The sequence below is a fragment of the Littorina saxatilis genome, linkage group LG10 (assembly GCF_037325665.1).
Source record: "Littorina saxatilis isolate snail1 linkage group LG10, US_GU_Lsax_2.0, whole genome shotgun sequence".
Lineage (NCBI taxonomy): Eukaryota > Metazoa > Mollusca > Gastropoda > Littorinimorpha > Littorinidae > Littorina > Littorina saxatilis.
In genome coordinates, this window is record NC_090254.1 from 28,748,454 (window position 1) to 28,765,850 (window position 17,397).

The 17,397-nt window shown below is 41.2% G+C and overlaps 1 protein-coding gene across 3 annotated transcripts in view; it reads right to left on the bottom strand.

The window, feature by feature from the left end:
• LOC138978563 (protein hairy-like) overlaps window positions 1-17,397 on the bottom strand; it is a 51,154-nt gene that overhangs the window by 16,595 nt on the left and 17,162 nt on the right. For 2 of the 3 annotated variants that reach the window (XM_070351309.1, XM_070351308.1), the window contains exon 2: window positions 15,188-15,283. In XM_070351309.1, coding sequence (XP_070207410.1) covers window positions 15,188-15,283 — 96 coding nt within the window. Of the gene's footprint in view, window positions 1-3,278; window positions 3,322-15,187; window positions 15,284-17,397 lie in introns of those variants that run through there. The other variant, XM_070351310.1, reaches the window with a different exon arrangement.

Below are 17,397 nucleotides of genomic sequence, written 5' to 3' on the forward strand. Positions count from 1 at the left end.
CCAAATATAATATTTCAGAAGCACGCCAACAACGAAGAAAATGATGAAATAAATCATTACCACCTACAAGCTGTTCTGTTTACCTCCCCAAGACGTGTATCATGTCAAAAGGGCTTTTTCATTTCCCTCCCCGGAACGTGCGAGTGAGTTGTTAGCGTTTTTAGGGTGATGCTTTCTGACACCACTAATCTCCCAACATGGCATTTGTCATCGTAAAGGATCAACTAGGATTTTTACCTTCTCGACTTATGAACTGTGAGAGTTAGAGCGACACATTGTGCCTGTAGTTTATTTGCGCATTTGTTTGTCAAAGTCTGACATTTGTTTAAGTGTGTAATTGTCTTTTCGGGTATTTGAACGCTTGTGTCTAATAGTATTACCCATTATCCTAACAGACAGACGGGCAGACAGAGAGACACACAGACAGACCCCCCCACACACACACACACACATAACAAGTATGTGTTTGCACGGTGAGTGTGTGGGGGAATGGAGGAGCGAGACAGACAGGCAGACAGACAGAGAGACAAACAGACAGACAGGGACAGACAGACCGAGAGAGAAAGAGATAGGGACAGACAGACAGACAGAGAAAGGTTGACGATGCTTAGCTGAGTTGATTTTCACGAAACGCGTCTTGTTTGGAGCTCGTTGACATAGAGAATACTACATGGCTTGCTGTGTCGTACCAGATTTACAAGAGTTGTTTTTTAAAATATTGAACTGCGAGCGAAAGCGAGCTGTTCACTATTTGAAAAAGCAACGAGTGTAAATCTGGTACGACACAGCAAGCCATGTAGTATTCTGTTTATCCTACATACTGTACTTACGTGTATTTTACTGAAAATGTCCTGCATTCGAGGCAGCTAAATTGAAGACGCTTGTTTTAGAACCTCGATCTCTTCTAAAGCCTCGTGCAATCTATTACGTCAAAGCAAAGAAACGTCACTATGAAAGTGTGGCGTGACGTGTTAGTTCTAAAGATTCATCGAGGGTAATTAGCGAGCGCAATTTGTGTTTCAAAAATGACGTTTGTCTCGGTGACTTTGGCATCATACGCAGTGGAAAAACAGGTCCCTGCCAGACTTGCTTGACATGACCTCATTTACATGATATACACACGTGTGATTTGAACGATTATTATCTCACGGGTGTCTCTCTCACGTATGTAGGATAAAACACTAATCTACACCTGACTGTATTTCGGAAGTCGGGGATCAAACACGTAAACAACATTTCTAAAGTACTAACCCCACATGTGATTTACTGACAATAACATTTACTTCAAACGTAGCTAAATCCTAATGCAGATTTCCCAAAGCCCCAGTTTTACGGAAACGTTGATAAAAGCGCTCTGTGATACATTCAAACAAGAGGCTGATAATGTGTTTACCTCCATCGTATGATAAACTTTGTCAAAGTGCTTAGTAAACGTTGATGAAAGACAGCTGTTTACAACTGAAGCGAAAACAGAACACATTTGGCGATCGTATCTCTATTGAGCAGGAGAAACACATTTTAAATAAACGTTTGAAGTCTTTTGCGGTCTCGAAGGGAGTTTTCTTGTTTGGAAAAAAGTGTAGTTACACAAAACGATATAATGATAATACAGAATGAAGACAGTTACCATTTATTTATTTTGAAACAAAACTATACACATACATCCAAAGGAATCATGGATTGTTTAGGGGGGCCAGAAAAGAAAGCGCAAATGCCTTCAAGATGTCAAACGAAAAAGTTTATTTCTCTTATAATACTACAAACTGAAACTCAATTTGTACGGTTTTTTTCTTGAGATGTTCAGCTGTATCTACCCCATTCTCTCATACCAAAAGAGATAAACAGAACGTTCTATTTCGCAGAACGCGTTCAAGTCAACCCGTCAAAAATCCATCATGAGCTATCGTCTTGAACAAATAGGCCTACTTTTATGTACGCTTCAGCTTTTCTCACCCCCCCCCCCCCTCCCCCCATTCTACCACCCACTCTTCCCCACATCGCTCTCCCTTTCGCAAACCTCTACAGTTCTAATCCCAAATCCGGCGGGGTAGGGGGTGGCGGTGGTGGGGATGGGGACAGCCAAGCACTGCGAAAGCTTCCTTTCGTTTACCTTTAGTTCAGGGAGCGCCGGATTTTAAGGGACGAACTGTCTCCTTTTCAACCCCCATTACTGCTTCTGGAGCTGAGAGTGAAGGGTGGAGGCAGACGACGACAGTGGCACGCTCTCAGTGAAAGTAGTGACCCCATGTTTGCGCGTGTCAGCGGAAGGAGACAAATTCGTGGCGACGTGATCCGCCGAATGGTGGCGCTAGGGCGGATTATCAGATTATAGGGCGTCGGCGGGATTCGTGTTTTGTTTGTTTTTATTTGATGGAGGATACGCGCTTCTTCTACGATTAGAGAGAAGTCTATAGCCTTTTACGCAAACGCGAATTTCTTATAATAATTAACTGTATAGATCAAACAAAGAAGGACCGAATACGGAATAGGGAAAGAAAGAAAGAAGCAGGGTTGAAACAAAGAAAAAAAGAAAGAAAAAAGAAAGAAAGAAAGAAAGAAAGAAAGTAAAGAAATGAACGACGAAAAAACATGTACACACAAGATGGGGGGAATACGGACTAGGGGTAACATATCATTAAAAAAAAAACCACACACGTAATGTTGTTCTTTTGATAAAGCGCTTAGAACAATTGTGTGCCAACTTTCGATTAAATCAGTCACAAGACAAAAACACACAACAATTAAAGAGAAAAAGGAAGGGTGATATGATATGAGAGAGAGAGAGAGAGAGAGAGAGAGAGAGAGAGAGAGAGAGAGAGAGAGAGAGAGAGAGGGAGACTTAGGCTTAGACTTAGAACATTTTATTGACATAAAGGGTAAACATTTTAAGCCAAGGGCCTAATCTTACAACGTGCCCTTTAGAGAGAGAGAGAGAGAGAGAGAGAGAGAGAGAGAGAGAGAGAGAGAGAGAGAGAGAGAGAGAGAGGGAGGGAGAGAGAGAGGGAGAGAGAGTCTGGAGTCTGGAGGGTTTATTGATTAGGCCTTGGGCCCATTTCAATTCGGGGTGTACAAAGTTTCAAAATTACATGCTTCATGAATAATAATCATAATGATATTAATCATAATAATAATCCTCATCATCGTAATGACAGTCGACAGAGAGAGAGAGAGAGAGAGAGAGAGAGAGAGAGAGAGAGAGAGAGAGAGAGAGAGAGAGAGAGAGAGAGAGAGAGAGAGAGAGAGAGAGGTGGGGTACCGGGTCGTGGAAGTACACTTACATTATCACTTGTCTATCAGACCCCTCAAATCCCCACCGTGTCCCTCCATCTCCCAAGAACAGTCCCACCACCACTTACTGCATCATCCTCCCCGAGTTCCTCCATTCCCTAGAAACCGTGTCCTCTCTTCTCTCAACCGCTGAACTAACGTTCAAACAAGAGAACGATAGGAAGAAGCTAACAGCTGTCGTCCACACAAAAGCAGCTAAGGGCGTTTACCAAAGAAGAACCTCTCCCGAACTTTCAGCTACGTTCTTCCGTCTTTTCATCAGACTTTTCACTCGTAAGGTGTCGGCAACCCTGTCATTTTCTTGAAAGTATCTGACTGGCTTTGTGAAAGTCAAGTGTCAAATTACAATGAAATCAGCCCGACCTTTTCACATGGGGATTATTCCAACAACAGCGCGGGTTTAACACGGTGTGATTTCTTTGCCATATATTATCACGGGCGTGTTAATGTGATAAAGCTTGATACATAAAATTTCAATAAACATTTTGGCCGCCTGAGAGATAACGTATAGGTGACATTTTTGACAAGAGAGGTGTGGACTGGAACACAATAAGAAATGCTGGCTAAACTGATATGATCGTTAGTAGTTAACTGCACGAAACACAATGTTTCTGTTCCCACGAGCGTCAAATGTCTGTCAAAACTATACACAACACGTACGTGGTCAACAAGATTTGAAAGAGGGACCATTAAAAAGACTATCTGAAGCTACGTAAACATTCTTCTTTGTTGTTATTGTCGTCGCTGTTTTTGCTTTCGTTGTGCTGCTGTCTTTATTGTTGCTGTTGATCTGTATATAGGTAGCAGAATTTAGATTTAAGCAAAGAAGTATCTGAGAAGGGGGAGGGGGGGGGGGGTTGGGTTATGGTGGAGGAGGTCGACCGGATGTTGTGAACAATCTCACATACAAACAGAAGAGGAAAACTGACTATAGATATTCATAAAATACAAAAATTCAGAACCGAAATAATTATACTAAAGGGTGAAAACAGATTAATTGAAAAAAGATGTATCACCTAAAAAGTTTAGTTTTTAAAAAATTTGACCAAAGGTCACGTCATCGTTTGAACCACTTCTACGCCAGCAACCGGTTCAACTTTCACAACATTTAAAGCGACGTTATCGTGACGGTGTTAAAGGGATGCTGAGGACCCTGATGGCAGGACAATACGGCACGCCTAGCCTTTAAACCAGGCCACACTGGCCGTCAATTCATCTTTAACTGCTGGATGACCACGGCTTTCATCATTCACCGGCCAGCGTGTCATTCCGATGACCGGTGGTAGCGTGTCGCCCGTGTGAAGGATTTACTGTTCCATTGTACGTCTGCTTGTGCTGGATTTTCCTCATAAAGGGTTGGCGGAGTTTCTGTAATTTTCCCCCATGTAGGGATAATTGAAGACAAGGGGTAAAAAGGGTTGGACTTCAAGGGGGGTTAAGGATCAGAAACGCACCGCTTGACTTTCTGTCCGTGTGGAGTTTGAATGGGGATGTTTGGTCATGTTTGTCTGGAAGACTGTCTCTGATCACCTGTTGTTGTGTCTGTTTGTCTGTCACTTCCTCTCTCCCTTTTACAACACAGTATTTTGTTTTCTATGTTCTGGCGTGCCACATTCACATACACTGTAAAGGAGGAATCGACACAGAGACATACTCAGGTTGACAACAAGAAAAGGAGTAGAAACTGCTCTTGCAAAATGAACAATCACAGACGCATTTGATGTTTTCTGTCTTCTACCACGTTTTCAATGCTTTTACTTCAGACATTTCAAGAGTAATGCCTGCAGGATTCAGTGTATGTTAAACCATAGACCAAATAGCCTGGACCGCCAACTCGTCACGTGACCCTTCGAGGTTACGACGCTCGACTTTCAGGGGCGCTTAGCGTCTGGTTTGAAAGGCCAGCGATTCGAAGACAGTGAAAAGAAAGTACGCTCCAGTTATTTGTGACAATGGGAGGTGACAATGAACTGGATTTTACAAAACTCCAAACTAAACTTAACAAAACTCATCGAAAAACATGTTCCATATGCACTTTAGCTGAGTTTATTTTAGCATTTTCAGAACTTACCTCGGCAACTTCGTCCATGTTTACAATCGACACCGGATATGACATCCCCTTGATTTCTGAAAGGCCATGTAAGCGTAGGTTCCTAAATGCGAGAGGCCGCTACCTCGTAATAGAGAGAAAGAGCGGAGAGAGAGCTAGTCCAGGATACATGGTCTATGGTTAAACATTGAATACAAAGCTTTAGTCATTGGATAATCCGTGTCTCCGTGTACACCAGCTGCTATCATGCTTTCCTGCATCACTATTGGTGTGGCAGAACGCATGACTAATGGCCATCGTTTTCGAGGAGGCCGGTGCGACTCTAAAAATAGAAATTACAGGGAATTGTGTTTAGTAAAATGAATACATTAACATAGACCATTTATTAGACACACGTAACCTGCCTGGTAACGATTTTAAAAACAAAACTATTACATTCAGTAAGACATTAAAGGCACAGTAAGCCTCCCGTAAACCATCACAGAGCTCCCCGAGCGTCTACATACAGGACAAGCATACTTCCATTTGAACGCTCACAGAACGGGAACATCCTGGCTGCTTTCTGTCGAGCGTGAGAAATTTTCAAAGAATTTATTTTTGTGGACTTGGTCTTCTACAACAATGGCGCCTCGTTTTGGTGCTGGACGGCTGTTATGATACCGGAAATCACGCCCGGACAGTAAGCCTCCCGTAAACCATCACAGATACTGTCAGGCTTTTACACACAGTACAAACACCCTTCCATTTGAACGCTCACCAAACGGGAACATCCTAGGTGCCCTACGTAAAGAGCGAGCAATTTGTAAAGAATTAATTTTGCAGATTGTCTCTTCGAACACTTTTTGGACCCATCCTGAACTCAGGTCAAACATGAGTTATACTTCCCTTCGGGTCTCATTCTATCGATGTAAACTGGCGATAGCCGTGAATCGATGATTATCAACATGTTTTTGGACCGTGGTGCGTTTTTGCGCTAGACCTAACTTTTAAAATCTAAATAATAAATTGACAGCTTGTTACACAAACATTCTTTCCTCATAAAAGAATTCTTTTTTCATCAAGACAAGATCAGTACAATTCGAAGTTGTGAAAGTTTGAAAAAAGAAAAGCCCGGAAGCAGGGTCACGCAAGGGTCGTAGCAGACGACGGTTTATGTATATCGCCGTTCCTCTCAACAGTCAAAAGCCATCGCTAGAGTTCTTGTGGACCACAGCCGTTTGTTTCGTGCATAAAAACGTGCTATTGTATATAAGCTCACATCGAGTCGCATTCAAATGACTAACTGACGACTACATTGTGAAAAAGGGAAACTGGATCACACAGGTTCACGATGGCTCAGGGGTAAGATAAACCGCGCAAAAATAAATTCTTTGAAAATTGTTCGCTCTTTTCGGAGGGCACCTAGGATGTTTCTCAATCGGTGAGTGTTTAAATGAAAGGGTGTTTGTACTGTGTGTAAAAGCCTGACCGTATCTGTGATGGTTTACGGGAGGCTTACTGTGCCTTTAACAATACGTCTGTATTGTTTTAAGAAATACACCTACTGCCACTAAGTCAATGTACCACGAACTTTTGTTAATATGATATTAAAATGTCATAAAGTGTAAGAACTTTCGATAACTCTTTTTATTAATAGATTATGATCCTGTTCTTCCCGACCGATCGTTCTTCATGACGATTATTTCTGCAGTAAAAAAAATAAAACATTCTAGTATACCTGCCGTCATATGTAAACAACACAGACACCTGTAACCCGGAATGTAATTAGTCCCTAAAGGCAAAAGACGGAGATGTCAATCTTATGTGGTGTGTGCACGTCAAAGATGTGACTGTACAGGTGTTCAGCCCACGGAGTAGTTGTGTAGAAAGTACGCATGTTCAACACATCTGGGCAAACATAATTTTGACAATGGAAGGTAACTTATTTTGAGAGCTAAAGCTTTGTTTGTGCGTACGGTGGGAGGAATTGTTAACACTATTATCAGCATCAAACATACAAGAATGGTCAGTTATTGGAACGTTTGATTTATGACAAAACAAAACAGTACGTCGACCCATGGTACAGAAAGTGGACAGACAGACAAACCCTTATGGTACAGATAATAAACTAAGCTTCGAAAGTGTAGCTAGTGTGGCGAAATGATGGTCAGAGTCATAACTTAATTTTTTATCATCAGTATTCAAAAGCCAACAGTGACACGTCGGCAGGCTTGTTTACCGGTAGTGATTCATGTATATATTAGTTTTTTTCCTGCTTATCTTTGTGGCTGTAACGTTAAACAAACAATTAATGCAATACTTCCTGATGATCGTTTTGCCGCAACAATGAACAATTGAGGGTTTGCCTTCACACTGAGAGTAATTCACTTCTCTTTTTGTTGTCTGAGGTTCCACGCGTTTTTCGCGTGCTTTCCATACAAGAAGGCACGTGCACGTCACGTGTGGACATGCGCAGCGATGAGGAAACAGATACAAAACAAACGAGGAACTAACCCTTCTTTCAAGATTGGCAGGTGATACGAGGCAATGAAACAACTTTTCCTAGTTTGTGTCGAAAGGCTGGAGTACTTTTTCCAAGTTTTCCTCGTAAAGTGAGCCACAAGATTCACCACTAAAAGGATACGGTTTTTGATATCTGAGCGAGAAACATGACGAAATAGGAAAACAACAACAACAACAGGTGAACGGGCCTGTTCTACTTAAGTAGACGTCTCACAATCACATGCTCACACTGACGTACGCAATGTGCCGCTTTTAAGTTATGCTATAAAAAAAACTTTGACTTTTTATTTATCATTGTAGTTTTGCTTTGTTTGTATGTCTATAATTTTGTTATAGCTAACTTTTTAAGCATGACATTGTTAATTCTCAAAATGCGGGTTGTTACGGGCTTACCCATCAAACGAATGTCACGTGTGTATGGTTGCCAATAGCAAATGCAGGGGGACATACTAAACAACCAAAAGCATCGCTCAGACACAAAACGACCCTGAAAAATGCGTATAAAGTTGCATTAAAACTGGGAATTAGTTGGGGTTTCGTGAGAAAGGTCAGAAGCAAAGCTGTCCTTTTGGGGAAAATACCACCATAAATTACACCACGCCCTTGCAAGGATAGCCACTCAGCAGTATGAATTACGAAAGCGAGCAAAATACTCGGCATTTCAAGCAAAACGATAGAAACATCACACGGCAAAAAAGGGGAATAAAGACGTCAAACACAAATCCAGAGAGCTACAGCAAACACTTCAAGTCCATTCTTCACGCCTGCTCTCAAGTTTCGTGCAGTTAACTACTAATTTAAAGGCACTGTGCTTCCCTTGTCAATTCACCATCTCAGATCTCGCCAGGATACTTACATGGGATAAGAACAACCCTCCACTTGGACACATACCAAAAATCAGCAACTTAGTTGTTCCTGTGCAGAGCGATAATTGTGTGTTGACTTGATTGGCACTTATCTAGTCAATTAATTTAGCACACACAAAATCCCGCTCTGCAGAAGATGCAGCCACGTTATTGATTTTTGTTATTTGTCCAAACTAAACGATGCTCTTTATATTTCTTACAAAAGCCTGAACAGATATAAGAGAATGAACAAAGCTGGGGTTTTTTTTGCGGGAAGCCCTGTTCCTTTAAGACCGAGAAATAAATCAGTGCAATTGTGGATACTCTCGGGTTGCTTAGAAGTTGCCACCAAAGTCAACACCTGTGGGGTATTAGTGTGATATAATGCCACGTACGGGAGGAGGATTTGACTGCAAGTATCTGCTTTTAACACGTTGTTATCACCAGGTTAAGAATGAAGAGGTCAACTAAAAGAGCAGGAAAGAAAAAGTGACGAATAAACAGGTACAGGATTTTGGTAAATGATCTAAATTTGAAGGTAGTAAATAAGAAACTTTACGGTATAAATGTGTGTATTGGTTAAGAAAAAAAATGGAGTGAGGTTGGTTTTGGGGGGAATGGACAGAAAATAACCGCATTTTGCTTTTGTAAACAGAAAAAGAACTAACTAAATAGATAAATAAATAAGTCTTTTATCTACTCACGTTTGCTCCGAAACACAATGTAACGACACATATTATGATTAGCTCCTTCTAAATGACATTTTAACTGTTTACGTCGATCGAATCATCAATCACAACAATTCCTTGCAGACTTCTTGGGTGTAAAACAAATTAAACCAAAGTACATTAAACGACTTGAAAAAGTAGTACCTCATTAACCAAGCGTACCTTCCAATCTCAATTGAAAATTACACCATCCTACGGCTATTCATGTTAACAAAAGATGCACACACATTTATTCCGGAAAGCTCTCAGACTGTTTTCTTTATAACAAAGCAGTACAAGCCATTCGGCAACTACTAGAAAGGGGGATTTTACAATAAAAATCGCAAGCTTTACGCTATCAGATTTTAACAAAGCAGCGCCAGCCATACAATCACTAAAAATCCGGGATTCAACAATCAAACCAGAAAGCTTTTCGGCGTATCAGATATCGCCAGGTGATGTAAGCACGGCCGCCATAAAATCTAATCTGTCAACACCGTTATCTTGATACCAATGTCCACACAGACAGGCCAGCCGCTGACCAGTGGCCGCTGAATCCTCCGGACAAAAGCGCTGTGGACACTGCCATCCATTCCGCGCGGAAAGCTTGGCTGTGTCCGGACAGAGGAGTTTGCGGTTTTAATCCCTCGCTCTAATCCCGCGTTTTAGACCGACTGTCACAAAGGGGAGCAACTCTGTCAGGGGTCCCCTTCGCCGGTTAGAGTTACCTAGGTTTCTATCGCACGGAGACGGGAGAATGAGGGAAGGGGTGGTGGTTGGTGGTGAGGACGGGGTCTTCGTGTGTGTGTGTGTGTGTGTGTGTGTGTGTGTGTGTGTGTGTGTGTATGATCGCGAGCGTCTGTTCTTTAAAATCGTTCTCTATTTTCATATTTTAACCCGCTCCTGTAAATGACTATATCAGTGTACGCATGTGTTTTTGTTTTTTTTCTTCTTCTGATTATCTTCCCATTTCTACATTACGATCAATCATCTTAGCCCAAAGCAATAGAAGCTTTGGGAGTTTGGATCTAAAAACAGCGTCTTGATTCCTCACTATTGACAACACTCTCCGTCCCCATCGTTGCATCTAAACTAACACGTGCTCACAAAGGGAGTCTTACTTCCATGAAACATCACATTCCCTCAAGTCCAATCCGAAACTAAACGTACATATATTATTCAATTTTTTAAGAATGGAATTCCCCTACAAATAATACACCTCCCCGAATCGTCTTTTTTTCAAGTCGTTTCCGCCAAACCAAAGCAACCATGAATGTGATGGTTGTAACGAGGGAATGTTCCTTACATTTAACATCCCAATTCCCACAAGTCTCATCCCAACCTATACGTACATAATGTTTCTAACAATAGACTTTTTAATTCAACCCCCCCCCCTCTCTCTCCCTCCTCTCCTGAATTCTTTTTCCGAGCCATAATGTTTGTAACAATAGAGAGCTTTCTTCAATTCCACATCCCCATTTCCCAAAGTCGCATCCGAACTTACACGTACATAATGTTTGTAACAAGGGAGTCGTTCACTGTCCTGCCTGGCTAAATGGACACAGGGAGACAGCCAGACAGCACTCGCACATTAAACTGCTGTGCACAGGCGATTTATGCTGACCCTTCTACGTCTATCGCTGACACAGTTGCAACATTTCACGAACAAGTGTCTATTTTTGTTTCCCTCCTGTGGCTTACATGCCACACACAACTCACACTACGATAGAGTTAGTGCTGAGTCGAGTATAAATGAATTAGTATGAAATGGACACGCACACACACACACACACACACACACACACACACACACACACACACACACACACACACACACACACACACACACACACACACACACACACACAGAAACAGAGAAGGATCCTGAGTGAGTTAAAGGCACAGTAAGCCTCCCGTAAACCATCACAGATACGGTCAAGCTTTTACACACAGTTCCAGTTGAACGCTCACCAAACGGGAACATCCTAGGTGCCCTCCGTAAAGAGCGAGCAATTTTCAAAGAATTTATTTTTGCGTGGTTTATCTTACCCCTGAGCCATCGTGAACCCGTGTGATCCAGTTTCCCTTTTTCACAATATAGTCGTCAGTTAGTAATTTGAATGCGACTCAACGTGAGCTTATCTGCAATAGCACGTTATTATGTACCCCTGACTATGCACGAAACAAACGGCTGTGGTTCACAAGAACTCTAGCGATGGCTTTTGACTGTTATGTCAACAGTTATGCCTATAAACCGTCGTCTGCTACGAGAACCACGACCTTGCGTGACCCTGCTTCCGGGCTTTTCTTTTTTCAAACTTTCAAAACTTCGAATTGTTCTGATCTTGTCTTGATAAAAAAAATAATTCTTTTATGATTTAAGAATGTTTGTGTGACAAGCTGTCAATTTATTATTTGAATGGAATCTCTTGGTAAAGACATATAATTTTCTAAGGTGAAACTAAATACCCCAGCCATAATGAACGCTCCCGTCTCACCCCAGACACGCGGTTAAGCCATACTGTCCACTTTACTGTCCACTGCCCAGTCAGTCCACAGACTGTCTTGCGATTTACGACGACACACAAGACAGCTCAGTATCTGTTACAGCGTCATCACAATTATTCCCCTTGAAAGGAACTCTTCACATCTGGGAGGTCTTTTCAGTCAACCTACTTAATATGCACAATATTGAGAGCGAGGCTGCGGCCACGACTGTCTGTCCACAAAGTCCAGCCAGCTGGGGAATAATGGTGCTGGTTGTAAAAGCTCGGACACTAGGCTTTGGGTGGGCCAGACATGCCGATACCAATTTATTAGTGTAGGTCCTTTGTTCGGTATCAAATATCAACATGGAATCGGTGCCTTGATGACATTTATTGGCCAAATGATCCATGGATACACACCGATCTTGGGTATAGCAAGGTATTGCTATGACAATGCAAACATGCTGATTGCTTCTGGAGATAGTCAGGGACATTTCTCATAAAGTTGCCTAAGTGATAGTTGGAGACATATCTGATTCAAAATGAGAAAAGGAAACATGAGCCACGATTGAAAACTCGGAGATCAACATCTAAACTCACGAATATGAGAACGTCGATTAATAGTAAGCGCCTAGGGCTATATCTAGATTAGGCGCATAAAAATGATCACAATAACAATAATAATAATAATTGTCAGTAAGTACTGGTGTCACATGACTGATGTGAACCAGTTGATTGGCTAATGGCGATGCGCTAAAACTGTTAGCGCACTCTTGGAGTGCGCTAACTTTTCCACAGAGCGTATTCTTACGCCCTTTGCCTAAGCAAGACTGTGCTCTCATCCTCAGAATTAATTAATGACATGTAGCTTATATTCTCCACAATACCAAATGACCATAAATTCCCTGCTTCTCAATTAAAGCAGAAGTGGGTTTTTTTCTGACAGATTGCATGTGCCTGTGCCAGTGCCAGTGATCTAAAAAAATAGAAGCCGCTGTGTTTCATCTAATTTTCGCCGACTTGCATAGATTCTTCTCATATGCCGTGTTAGTGGCATGTAGCTTATCATCCACATTACCAAATGATGAGTTAGTATACAATTCCCAGCGGCTAACAGAAAACACAAGTGTTATTCCGATAACGTACCAGCTAGACCAGTTTGGAAGACTGACTCGATCGACTCTGTAGCAGACAACACAGAAATACGACTACATCAGTTCAGTAAATGAATGGTTTCAGAATTATTATTTCAAAGCAAGAACAATCGTAATCGAAAACGTGTAAGGTTCAGAACGTTCTTACCATATATAAGATTTATTAGCAGCCTGCCTCATGCGTACAGACTCAGTGCAGACTGCAGTCGTTCCATTGCCCAGGTTGGCAGGTAGCCTAGCAGACGACATTAACCCCGCTCAGCAAATTAACATGTTGGGCAAATGTGAACGAAAAAACGATGGGGATATAATACGTGTAGGGTTCAGAGCATTCTTACCGTTCATGTTTAGTATCAGACTCCCCGATGAGCGAAGATAGAACACGAGAAATGTGCCACATTTGTTTTGAAAATGTGCGAACCGTCGAGTCCCGCTTTGAGTCAATTCAAGGGGAGTCACTCCGCATAGTCAATCCGTCGAAGCTCGACTGGAGGTTTCGAATCGCAAATAATGAAGAGCCTTTCTCCGAGTTCAAATGAGGTCTCTCTGAAAGATCATCACTGTTCAGATTAACGCTACACTGGAATTTACCAACAGAAATTAAAATGCGTGTGACGAAAGCACGACACACTTGAGACACCCCACACAAAAGTAGATCTTTACTGTGCACGACCTGACCACACAGTTATGCCTATTCAAATGCGCATTGCAAAATGTGCGTTTGGAATCTTCTTTTTTCTATGGCGGTACTGACAATATCGTTATTGAAACAATCCCAGTGCACTAAGGGATTTATAGAGCAAATCTCGAAAATAATTATTGAACTCAGCGCTATGCGCTTCGTTCAATAATGAATTTTCTCGATTTGCTCTATAAATCCCTTAGTGCACTGGGATGTCTCAATAACTTAAATAATAATAATAATAATAATAATAATAATAACAATAATAATAATAATAATAATAATAATAATAATAATAATAATAGATAGCAAAACGATTAAGAGAACAATAGTTATACAAACAAGAAGTTGGATATTGAAACAGTTTCAACAGTTGCATTCCGCATCAACCCATCCGACTCGTTATATGATTGGAGTAAAGAAAAGAAGCTAACATTCTTGGTAATTTCAACAACAACAACAAACAAACAAAATCCACTGAACAAAACATCAGTGGAACAAATTTTGCGAGAGCAGAACAAATAACTGGCGAAAAAAAGCCCCGCAAACACAACAGTAAGACAGACTCCACTCCAAACCGACAGACAGACAGCAAGCCTGGCTCTACCAGGAAGACGTTCCAACAGGCCTTGGATGTACAAAGTTGTATCGTTATTGTACATTTTGAACGTCACAACACAAGCATTTAAAATGAACTGTTGTTGTGGTGGAAGAATGTTTAATTGGGTGTATTTTTCTTCAGTTTTCTTATTGAGTTCTCGATTTATCAATGGTACACCTCTCTTGTGAAGTGTGTTTATTTTCTTTATATGAATATCACTGGCATTGCACTAAACAGCGAATGTGAGAGAGACAATATGCGATGAAGAACATTATGAGTGCGTCAGTAGAAACAAAGCGCCAGAGCTTATTAAACAAGAAAAGGTTTCTAGAAATACGCTTATAAACTTGAGAGCGCCAGTTAAGTTCATCACCAATTACAACTCCAAGCACACGGTGTTGACGGACCTGGGCAGTAGATCAAGGCTCAGAGGTTGACGTTGGTGTTTTTGTTTTATGGTTGTTAACATGCATGCTTTTTGCTTTCTTAGGAGTAAGTGGCATTCTGTTTGTAATGCATAATGAACTAATAATGATATACTTTCTTGGAGTACGTTTTTTTATGAGATTTATATATATATTACTGCTGTGAAGTGTGGAGTCGTCTGCGAATAGGTTAAGTACAGCATTTTTGTGTTTTAGGTGTAAGGGCAAATCATCAATATAGAGTCCAAACAGTAAGGAAACAAGGACAGAGCCTTTACAATGCCTTGTGATGAATATGTACCGTTTAAAGTAGCCCGAGTCTCTTTAAAATGAGAGTGAGAGAAACACAGAGACAGAAACAGAGACAGAGAGTGGGACAGACAGACACACGCAGACAAACAGACACACACATAGAAAGACACACACAATAGATAGACAGATAATTACCTCTTTTCCCATATCCTTCATCAGCAGTGCTTTGAGTTGAAGGAGACATTCGTTGATCCGAGCACGTCGCCTTTTCTCTATCAACGGCTTGTTTTGCTGGAAGAAAACACACACACATCTAACTGTCAAGAAATGTTAGCTTAAAATTATTATTTGCACCCATACACTATGATATACATTTAGAAAGGTTTAAAAAGAAAAACGATTCACTTTAAAAAGAACGAAAAATTCAATGCGATTGAGGGCTTTTGGCGTAAACAATGGTTTTGTTTCGTCTCCCAACTATATTTAGAACGTGAGTAATTAAAAGTTTAAAAAGCATTTTCTGATGACAAGGGCTGATAATTCCATAGTACAGTTTCGTGGGGAAAAATAAAAAATAAAAATGGTGGTATGAAAGACGATTTTTTAGTTAATGATTTGTTTGCTTGTTTGTTTGTTTGTTTGTTTGCTTAACGCCCAGCCGACCACGAAGGGCCATATCAGGGCGGTGCTGCTTTGACATATAACGTGCGCCACACACAAGACAGAAGTCGCAGCACAGGCTTCATGTCTCACCCAGTCACATTATTCTGACACCGGACCAACAAGTCCTAGCACTAACCCCATAATGCCAGACGCCAGGCGGAGCAGCTACTACATTGCCAATTTTAAAGTCTTAGGTATGACCCGGCCGGGGTAGTTCATGATTTAATACATGTACATCTAAATGGACCTTCATCCGCGTGCAACTTGTTTGTTTGTTTGTTTGTTTGTGCCGACTTGTTTGTTTGTTTGTTTGTTTGTTTGTGGCGACTTGTTTGTTTGTGCCGACTTGTTTGTTTGTGCCGACTTGTTTGTTTGTTTGTTTGTGCTGACTTGTTTGTTTGTGCCGACTTGTTTGTTTGTGCCGACTTGTTTGTTTGTTTGTTTGTGCCGACTTGTTTGTTTGTTTGTTTGTTTGTGCCGACTTGTTTGTTTGTTTGTTTGTTTATTTGTGCCGACTTGTTTGTTTGTGCCGACTTGTTTGTTAATGACCATAGATATCTCAGCGGTTTAGATTCACCTTTCACCGGACAAATACCAAAACTAACCAACAACCTCATACACACAGATATTCTACTTCATGGAAACCCCTCCTTGCAAACAAAAATTAACAAAAAAATCTTTTTAACAGTACAGGAATTTATTGGACAGTCCGGCCGTTTCGAACAGATAAACATGTAAAGTGAAAGCACAATCGATACGTCTACTCGTCTCTCTCTCTCTCTCTCTCTCTCTCTCTCTCTCTCTCTCTCTCTCTCTCTCTCTCTCTCTCTCTCTCTCTCTCTCTCTCTCTCTCTCTCTCTCTCTCTCTCTCTCTCTCTCTCTCTCTCTCTCTCTCTCTCTCTCTCTCTCTCTCTCTCTCTCTCTCTCTCTATCTATCTCTCTCTCTCTCTCTCTCTCTCTTTCTTTTCTCATTCTCTCTCACCCTCTCTCTCACTCTCCCCCTCCCCCCTCCCTCTCTATCTCTTACTCACTAATACCATAAATATCATATATGTATTCTTAAACGGATTTTTGTTTTGATGTACATTTTTCATTCAATTTTCTTTTCATGTTTGCTTGCTCTTCTTTTAAACTGTACAATAGCCGCCATTTATATGTATTTTTCTAGAAAACTGTAAACACCACTATAAGCATTATGCTTGTTGTTGTTTACTCTATATGCGTTTTTTTATTTGTAAATAATGCACAAACGTTGAATAAAACAGTTTAAACCAATACCAAAATATACAGCCTAGATGCCCAGCCTGTTTTAATTTATCTTTTCGCGTTTTTTTGTGTTTTTGTTGTTGTTGCTGAAACAATATAGTATTGCGGACACTTTGTCAACCAGCGCAATTAATTCAGCTGAAGCCCCCCCCCCCCCCCCCCCCCCCCAGAAATCTGCAACACAGTTGGTTTGAGGTTATTTTTTCAAGGAGAAGGATTCTTCTAATCCCATGCAACACCATGAACTATTACGTTGTGATGCACATGGCCGTTTGCACAGGGAGGACGGAGTCTTTAACGTCCGTAAAACACGGCTATTTCTGCAACAAATGCTGCTACTATAGCTGTAGCTGCGGCCACGCCCTGCTACTCCTTGTGACACTACTTCATATATTACTACTCCTACTAATAGTACTGAGCGCTCATCTAGCTATCAGGCGAAACATAAGTACATACCCAAAACTGAGAGAACATAC